General features: G+C 36.2%; 1 protein-coding gene across 3 annotated transcripts in view; it reads left to right on the top strand.

The window, feature by feature from the left end:
- The window catches only part of LOC143019607 (C-type lectin domain family 4 member M-like), a 36,864-nt gene extending 28,465 nt beyond the window's left edge, over nt 1-8,399 (top strand). The window contains exons 1-5 of one of the 3 annotated variants that reach the window (XM_076175404.1): nt 42-126; nt 2,858-3,015; nt 4,309-4,456; nt 5,394-5,567; nt 5,922-8,397. In XM_076175404.1, the coding sequence (XP_076031519.1) occupies nt 2,911-3,015; nt 4,309-4,456; nt 5,394-5,567; nt 5,922-6,187 (693 nt within the window). In that variant the 5' untranslated portion in view covers nt 42-126; nt 2,858-2,910 and the 3' untranslated portion in view covers nt 6,188-8,397. Of the gene's footprint in view, nt 1-41; nt 127-2,857; nt 3,016-4,308; nt 4,457-5,393; nt 5,568-5,921 lie in introns of those variants that run through there. The other 2 variants (XM_076175405.1, XM_076175406.1) reach the window with 2 other exon arrangements.
- Nucleotides 8,400-9,993: the final 1,594 nt, after the last annotated feature.

Here is a 9,993-nt window from a genome sequence, read left to right as displayed (position 1 = left end):
CATTATCAGGGAATTAAGGTGAAGTGGCTATTGACTATAAATACACCAGAAGGAGAGGCGTGAGACCAATCTCCGTGTCATTTTCGAAGAGTTTAGAGTACTACGATCTGACTCCACGGCCTTCAGGTGAGTCGTTCAACTGAAGTCATATCGGTAGGGCTCACATGATATCTGTCAGATTTCTGAGGTAATCATTACTGAAATACTTCCCTTCATGTTTATCAAAAGAAATTTTGAAAACCAAGTGAAAAACGCATGAACATCAACTAAATCTGATTATCTATGTTATTCACTAATTTAAACATTTGGCTGGATTATATATTATATATAATATATTATATCATATATCATATCATATAATATATTATATTATATTATTATCATATACATTATGATATAATGTATACTATACTATATTATATTATATTATATTATATCATATTATATTATATTATATTATACTATATTATATTATATCATGTTATATCATATTATATTATATTATATATTATATTATATAATATATATATATCATACATATATATATATACATATATATATATTTATATATATATATATATATATATGTATATATATATATATATATACTTCATTAGTCACCTTTCGTTGTGATCAACTGTCCTCAAATGCCTTTCTTCCGGCCGCTCGCTTATCTATTCACCCTTTGCCCAAGACACTATTTCTCTTTCCTTATAAATTCTCCAAAAGAATACCTTGATTTTTTTTCTCTTACAAAAGGAATGAGTTACAATAACAAATCATGCCGACAGATGAACTTTCAGTCTACAATAAAGTAAGGTGCAGATAAACTAAGACAATTAAAAAAAAAGTAGAAATACACCCAAATGTAAAAATGAAACAAAACAAAAATAACTTACATTACATCTTTTTGTATAGGTCTTTATCCCAGTAAATCTAAAATTTCGATCTGCATTACATTCAATTTCCTCGGTGAGAAGTATATTTTATTCTCTACGCAACTGGATTAATTGGATTTGGAGTATTTTCCGTTGAACTCCAGGCTGACTGGCAGCGTCATTTATCGTTACGTTAATACACGGTGAGAAATTATATTTAATTCTGATGTTATCAACTCCACATCGAAACCTGTATCGTGACCCTCAGAGGGAAAATAGATTCGTTTGAATGTTTTAAACGTTTTTGGTTTGATTTCTTTCTTACATTTCTCACATTTGTGTCTCGCAGGTTTATCCTTTACAATCCGTCAATATCGTTCATGAGGTCTGGGTAACATAAGGAGATAACATTTTCCATATGGAAATAGACTAATCATCTATGTAACGGACTGATGATGATAACACCAACATCCCTTCTATCCTCCATTTTATTTATTTATTGTTATCTCTCTCTCTCTCTCTCTATATATATATATATATATATATATATATACATATCTATATATATGTATATGTATACATATGTATATGTATATATATATATATATATATATATATATATATATACATATATATATATATATATATATATGCATGAGAAATCACATAAACTCGTGATTCTAAATATGCGGAAAAACCACCAAGGAAAAAGAAAAACTGATGACCAAGCGCTTTCGTCTATTCAGACATCCTCAGGGTACATAGAAAAGAAAAAGTACACAAGAATATATACAAAGAGTATGATGTCAGGGAGGGAACCAGGAGAGGTTGCGAGGATCTAATGTCAACCTGACCCGTTCGCGGCAGCGGACGTTTGGGCTACTACTTTTTTCACAATAAAATTGTCTAATTTATACATACCATGACTTAAATTTAAGTTATTGACAAATGTATCTTTGATCAGACTGGATTCTATTATATTTCTCGTCAAATATGACTTATCTTTAACAATTTCTTTAGCACCCTCCCAATTTATATATATATATATATATTGTTATATATATATATAATTTATATATATATATATATATATATATATATATATATATTGTTATGCCTTCCGTGAGGATATAAGGAAATATGTCTAGGAGGGGTTCGTACTTAGTGGCCTTGATGTGGTTTAAGGCAAATCCAAACGGAAGTTAACATAAATAACTAATTTAATGTATAACAAAAAACCAACAAAACAAATATAAGAACTTTACAACAACAAAATTAATCAATTGACAATTAATTCCTCCACCGAAAACCAAGTCATGAGAATATAGATTACGTGGTGACGCCACGGTACTAGAGCAAAAGCAATATGGGAGAGATAAAGTTACGCGCCGCTCAGCCAACGAAAAGTGCGCCTAGGAGCCGGCAGATGCATTATATATACAGTTGGCGAGGACGGGAGGAAGGCGAAGGATGAGCCGGACAGAACTAGTTCACGTCTGTCGGCCTAGAGAGAGTAGATCCCATAAAGTATACAAGCAGTTTTTACCGTACATACGTAATTACCTAACAAGTACAGGATAACACAGATACAGATATTTTTAGATACATGGAGGATGGTGGGCCATCACAACGTATACAAGCAATTTACAGTACATACATAATTATCTTACAATTAAAGATTGACATACAGATACAGACATTTTATATACATGGAGGATGGTGGGCCATCACAATATATATATATATATATGTGTGTATATATATATATATATATATATATATATATATATATATATATATATATATCTTTCATGGGTACAACTTTATACTCATTTTGGTTAGATATCATTAATCAAAAATGAGACCAATTTTCTTTCGGATTTTTTTTTTTTTTACTTAGATATCTTTTTTCTACATGTTTTCATGCTATTTATGTTTATGTTTTCAGCATGGGACATGATAATACAAATTCATTTCAGAATCCTGCTTTCTTCTGACTCACAGAACAGACCTGGTCTCCTAAGCTATCGCAATGATGAGAATCCTTGGTGTCTTCCCACTGACGCTTATGCTCATGAGTTGGGCGGAGGGTTCATGCCAAGAGTGCCAAGGAGTGGTCACTACTCTTCTTCAACAGGTTTGTGAAAGATCTAATCGTAATCTGATAACCACAGTAAACTACTTTTCATATTTTTCGCGTTCCTGTGTGAGGGCCGGGAATGTGGTCTAAGGGATTCCGGGTTTTGGAAACTCACTACTGTTTTCCACGAGGCGTATTTCTAAGTGAGTTCTTATATTTCTAGAATTTCCACTCAGGCACCACATGGACATCTTGAGCTCCTAGACAAGCAAACATGTGATACCATGCCTTCATGTTCCTACACTGAACACCTAGACTAAGCTCCTACGTTGTCCTACTTTTCCTCTCTTCCTTCTCTCTCGTTGAAACTGCATACGATTTTTCTCTTATTCTATTCTCTATCGCTTCATTCTATTACATAGTTGTAACATACATTCATGAGACTAATGTTTTACTTCACCCTTTATAGTGAATTCATTTTCCCTGAGATCTTGTAAATAGGAATGTAGTGGACGAAATACAACACATTCGTCTTGAATTGATATCCCTACTAATAAACTGTAAAGAGAGAACAAAAATGGATAACACCCTAAACGACGTGTATTACCAACAAGACTAAATTTAGATTTATGTATTTTGGCCTAATGACTTATATTACTGAATACCAGACTTCGAGCCTTAAAATGAGTTAGTGAACAAATAAAAGGAATAGCTTGCCTAAATATCACTAAAGCTTTGAATTCTATAGACACGGTAAAGGAAACATGGACTAGAGGTGAAGCTTTTAATCCTGACGTTCCGTCTATCCATGTTTCCTTTACCGTGTCTATACAACTTGTTCACATGGATTTTCATCTGTCTTTGAATTCTACCTATCTACCCAAAGGTTTCTTCTCCCTTACAAGGGATGGAGCCAGCCAAGGCATGAATGCACCCATGCCAACCCATTCATCACCCTTTTCTTGTCTCCTTTTCATATTAGCTCCTTTTGGATAAAGGGCTATCCCAGCCTCCAACTGCCTGGGTCATAAGCGGCGCAGTAAGACACAGCACATCTACAACAGGACCTGGCAGCAGCCTGAGCTGAATTACTCCAACAGCTTCATTTGCATGGTAATCTTCCATCCTTGGGCAGAAATCCCTTATTTGCATGATAATCTTCTTCCATCATCGAGCAGAAATCCCTTTGCGCAGCGCCAACTTATCGCCCATTGACAACAGTTCTCCACTTCTCCCTTCCCTGCTCAACAGGCATTCTCCTTTTACTTAAAAATAAAAAAAAAGTCACCGTATCCATCACCCATCTCATTCTCGGCCTTCCCCTCAAGTTCACTACATCTACCACTGCAGGTCTTGCTAAAGGATTCCATGGGCGAACTGATTCAACGCTTGGAGAGGATGGAGAAGAAGCTGTCGGAGTTTGGCGAAGAACTGCGTGTGGCCAAGGGAGAAGAGTGCAGCGGCGGAACCAATGAGGGATCAATAACAAATGAAGCAGGTGTGTGTAGGTGTGTGTGTGTGTGTGTGTGTGTGTGTGTGTGTGTGTGTGTGTGTGTGTGTGTGTGTGTGTGTGTGTGTGTGTGTGTGTGTGTGTGTGTGTGTGTGTCATTATGACATTCGGAAATAAACTCTCCTACTGGAATTCGAACGCTCAGGCGAGGGTTCAAATCCCAGTAGGAGAGTTTATTTCAATATATATATATAAGATATATACATATATATATATATATATGTGTGTGTGTGTGTGTGTGTGTGTGTGTGTGTATGTGTGTGTGTGTGTGTGTGTGTGTGTGTGTGTGTGTGTGTGTGTGTGTGTGTGTGTGTGTGTGTGTGTGTGTGTGTGTGTGTGTGTGTGTGTATGTATATATATACATATATATATATATATATATATATATATATGTATGTATGTATGTATGTATGTATGTATGTATGTATGTATGTATGTATGTATGTGTGTGTGTGTGTCTGTATATGTATGTATGTATTTATTCATGTATGTGTGTATGTATATATACTATGTACTATATTTTTGTGGAGTAGCCACACCATCACTACATACTCCAATATTGGACAGATTTTTTTTTTTTTTTTTTATCCTCATGAACATAATGAAATGGCATTCTGATTCTCATTAACATTTTTATCTGTAATCAAGACTCCCGAATAATTTCCTTAATTTCCTTTTATTATTAGTTTATCTCTGACAACATAGTTCACGATGATATTTTTATGCTTTGGCCCATTTCTAAAAGTTTACATTTTTTGTACCGAGTGTCAGTGTTCACCCCTAACTCTATTCACATAACTGTGTGGTGGGAGAACGTTACTGTATATAACGATCATTATCAACTTTTTGTGACTACGTTTTTGTTTGCTTGTTTTTCGCACGAAAGTTTTCAACGCCTTTTCATCCATGGGTTCATCTTTTACAGGGCGCTGCCCAGTACCTTTTACGTATGTCTACGGAAAGTGCGTGTGGGCAGATACAGCCACACAGGGCATATGGACGGACGTGCGACAACGGTGTCAGTCCATAGGAGCCGATTTAGTTACTATCGAATCTGCAGACTTCCTGTGGCACCTCATCCAACACCTGCACTCAACCGGTAAGAGACCTCACAGCCGCCACACCCTTTCGTGAATATTGAGCTATACATGGTGCATAGATCTTTATTGGACCACACGTATGATCAAATGTTTCCATACCATATAAGTAAAGTAGGTCTGAGTCATATTAGTCTTCCATCAGACACTAATGATTTCATACCATCCTTATGAGGGCCTATGAACACGAAAGCCTTTTCTTTCACTGTTTTTCCCTCATTCTGAACAGTATTGCTCTCCCTCCATTCTTCATGGGTGTTTTGAGAATGAAAAACCAATCACCTAAGTGGGGGTAGGGGGTCAAGTGGCCGGAACATTCTTTGGATATCTATATCTCTTATTCTTTGCAATTGCAGGCGCGAACAAAGTGTCGTACTGGATTGGGGCCAGCAAGGACGCCAAAGGTGTGTGGAAGTGGGTCAACGATTCTCCCGTCAAGCTCGGAGCACCGTTCTGGGGCTATTGGAATGATTTCAAGTCCATGGAGCCACGTCCCAACGAATCTTATGCGTGTTTGTTTAGGGCAGGCCTTTACTTTCTCCATGGCTGCGGTACCAGTAACACCAATCATCCAATTTGTCAAATGCCTATCAATGGCCATGCTGATGTCAACAGACATTAGTTCATTAGCCAGAAGATTGCTCATAAGGTTTTCTCGGTCTCGCATCTTTTAGTCTTCATGTCAGTACCGGATTTACGAAAAGTGAGCCCCGAAACTATACAATGTTCGGAGGCCACTTTTTAATAAAAGTAAATATAAACACACATAAAATCTACGCACTAAGATTTTACTCCATTTAAGTTTATACGAGGCCATCTTTAACTACATATGAAAATGTTGACATACATCCCGCATTAAGAACTATTCTACACACACAAAGACGAATTTTCTTTTAAAACACAACCCCTCAAAATCTGGATTTTTGTGACTGCCCTGTGCATTGTGATACCATTGGCTGTAGCTTATCTAACTTATGCTTAAACCCATCACTAGTTCATATACTTACAAGTATGCATAAATACCTGCATATACGCATTCATGCATCAATAAATCAAATCGTAAACCAATACAGATACATAGACTGTTGGGGGATAATACTTACAAAATTCAAATAATTTAAAGTGTCCCCCAACAGTCTGTGTATCTTTATTGATTTACGATTTGTGTCTTTTGTCATATTTGAGATAACTGTGTTGTAGAATTCGAGTAAGTTAGTCACGCAAGAACGTTTCTTTCTGAAACCATGCTGGCTATCATTTATCAAACAGTTACTTTCTAAATGATGTTCGATAGCATCTCTGATGATAGTTTCCATCATTTTTCCTACGATTGAAGTCAAACTTATAGGCCTGTAGTTATTTGTTTGTTTGTTTTCTGTCATCTTTTTTGAATATGGGTGTAACGTTAGCTAGCTTCCATTCTCTTAGGACATCTCCGGATATGATGGATTTATTGAAAACAATTTCTAATGGAACAACAAACTCATTTTTCATTTCCTTTAAGATTCTTGGATGCCAACCGTCAGACCCTGGTGTTTTATTAACTTTGAGTTTCTCTATACACCTTTTAATTTTTTTTTTTTTTTTTTCACCGTAGTGACTGAGTTTACCTTAGACTTTTCACAGGTTTCAGTTTGGAGTTCACTTTGAGGTGTTTCGTTTACGAATACTGAGCTAAAATAATTGCTTAAAATGTCACACATTCCTTTATTTGAATATTCAAGTTGACCATTAGCAAATAATAGTTGACAAATCTAATTCCTAACAACCTTTTTATCTCTTTGGGATTCTCTTTGGATTTATCAGCGATATTCATTTCGTGTTGTAGTTTTCGTTTTTTTTTATTGTCCTTTTTAAATCTCTCTGTATTAATACATAACTTTGATAGTCATTAGATACACCCGAGCACTTATATTTCTCATAAGCCTGTCTCTTTTTAGCAATACTTTTTTCAGTTTTTTTGGTCAAGCCATTTTGGGCGAGCCTAATTTGGGGGACGTCTGTCCTTAGAAGGAATGTAGGTATGAATCATCTTAGTGAGCATATTTTGAAATATTTCCCAAATCTAATCTACAGGTCTTTTGCTTAATTTTGCCTCACAATCTGTAAGCTGAAGCTCCTGACGTAGTCCTATGAACTGAGCTTGACTGAAATCGGGTATTTTAGAAACACAAGTAGCTATTCTAAGTTGTGATTGCTATTTGCAACAGTTTCACCGACTTCTACATCAGTTATCATGTTTTTGCGGCTAGTGGTCAATAGATCGAGTAAGTTTCCATATCTTGTGGGTTGTTCTACATGCTTAACTAAATAATTGTCATCCAGAAAATCTATCAAGAGACTAACTATATGGCCATGTTCAAGGTCATCCAATCAATGTTAGTAAAATTGAAATCACCCATTATCAATAAATCCCGGTTGCAGAAACTAGACAGTTCTTGAAATAACAGTTTGTCGTCTGCTAATGATAGTATCTTTGGCCTATATATTACATCTACATTCTTTTTGTCCATTTGTTTTTGGTTAATTCTACCCACAAACTATCATATGCATCCTGTTTCACTTTCTCTAAAACACAAGCATGGACATTGTTTTTAACGTACAACAGAACACCCCCACCTTTCTTTTGGTTTCTGTACTGATGAAAGTGTTTAAATCCAACAATATTCAATTCAGCTACAAACTCTTTACCATTTAACCATGTCTCGGTTATTCCTATCATATCGAGATTTTCGCTTTTGACATACGCCTGTATTTCTTGGAATTTATTCCTAATACTACGAGCATTAAAGTACATGGTTTTAAGAAATTCGTGATTATTTCTTTTTGACACGTTTTGTTTCAATAACATGCCTTACATTATAATTTTGTTTTTTATTGACACCTACCTCTATATTGATATTTGGTCCTTCATTGACATTCATGACGCCTGGAAAAGAGATACTAAGGATCAAGAAAGTGGTATCCCAGTTACGTGCACAATCGTGATATCCTCCCATTGATCCCTATGGCTCTACTGTTCCAACACGAGCCTGCGTAGATCATCGGGAGGATCCCACAGACTACGTGACGGCTACCACATTCCTTCATCTTCTAAAGGAGGACCTTATAATTCCGAACAAGTTCTTCTGATCTCACCCTACCCAAATCGTTATTTCCCGTATGAACAATCGTAACCGTGTTCGTCAGCCTTTGCTCCCTGATGGTCTGGGTACAATCGGCGATCCCTCGGCCCAGTTGACATACAAGCATGCAACGTCGTTTAGTCTTCCGCTGCAGGATGTCGTCATAGCCTCGCACCATGGAATCCCCCACCACCAAGAACTTCTGATATTCAGCCACTTCATCCTCCATCAGAGCAAAATGATTGGCTAGAGCCAGCGGTTGCTCCATAGAGCACCCGCTTACTGAACGCGAGTTCGACAAACGGGACCCCACAGAGAGCCACTCGCTCACGGCAGTGATAGAAGGGGAAGAAGTGGAACGCTCTTTGGGTTGTGGGAAGGATTCACTCTTCTCACAGAGCGAACTCCTGAGAAGACGAATTTCCTCCTCACACATCCTGAGACGGTCCTCCATGTTCACACAACCTTCACAAGCCATTTCGCTCCTCCTTCTGCAATACAAACGGAAAAGAAAAAATATAAATCAACAAAAGAAACCAAACCTGTCTCTAATAAACTAAATACACGAAGCTTACTCTGCTTACCTTATTCTATAACTCCTACCTTTGGAATACGGTAACAAAATACTGTTTTGATTCTAAATAGAACACTACATTTTATCTTACCTCTGGAATTGTATAGCGCTATACGTATACAATTACAAAAACACAACCCAATCACTTGTCACTGTTCGGAGATATAAATCTTACAGGTATTCGCTAGCTGGTGTCTGTGCAGAAAGCGAGCTCTCTAGCTGAGGTCACGAATATCTTATTGGTTTAAGTGATTATTTGCCATTCCGCACAGTTTTGTATCATCAGAAAATTTAGAGACAATAGACTTTAGTCCGTGGTCTATACCATTTATATATACATATATATACATATATACATATATATATATATATATATATATATATATATATATATATATATATATATATATATGCTGATTACCACAGGGAAAAGAAAAGTTCTTGAAATCCGAGCGCTTTCGTGATATTTGTTCACATCTTCAAGGATTACAATAGAATGAATAAGTACAGAGTAAGATGAGATATATATACACATGAGAGAGGTTTGACAACTGGAAAGGGTCACCACTTAAGCTAATTATATCAGGTCAGGTCAAGTCTTGAAGGGTAGGGGTGGGTGACCTTATTCCTTACAGTAATTATCATGTATACTCTTAACAATAAATGGATCAAGTTTGTATAGACCTAAATTGTTATTGAGGAGTTTTTCAAAGTCATGTTTGATGATAC

The sequence above is a fragment of the Oratosquilla oratoria genome, chromosome 37 (assembly GCF_046742065.1).
Source record: "Oratosquilla oratoria isolate Oo_2021 chromosome 37, ASM4674206v1, whole genome shotgun sequence".
Lineage (NCBI taxonomy): Eukaryota > Metazoa > Arthropoda > Malacostraca > Stomatopoda > Squillidae > Oratosquilla > Oratosquilla oratoria.
Note: the sequence above shows the minus strand (reverse complement) of the source record. Positions and strands in the feature narration are given on the sequence as shown.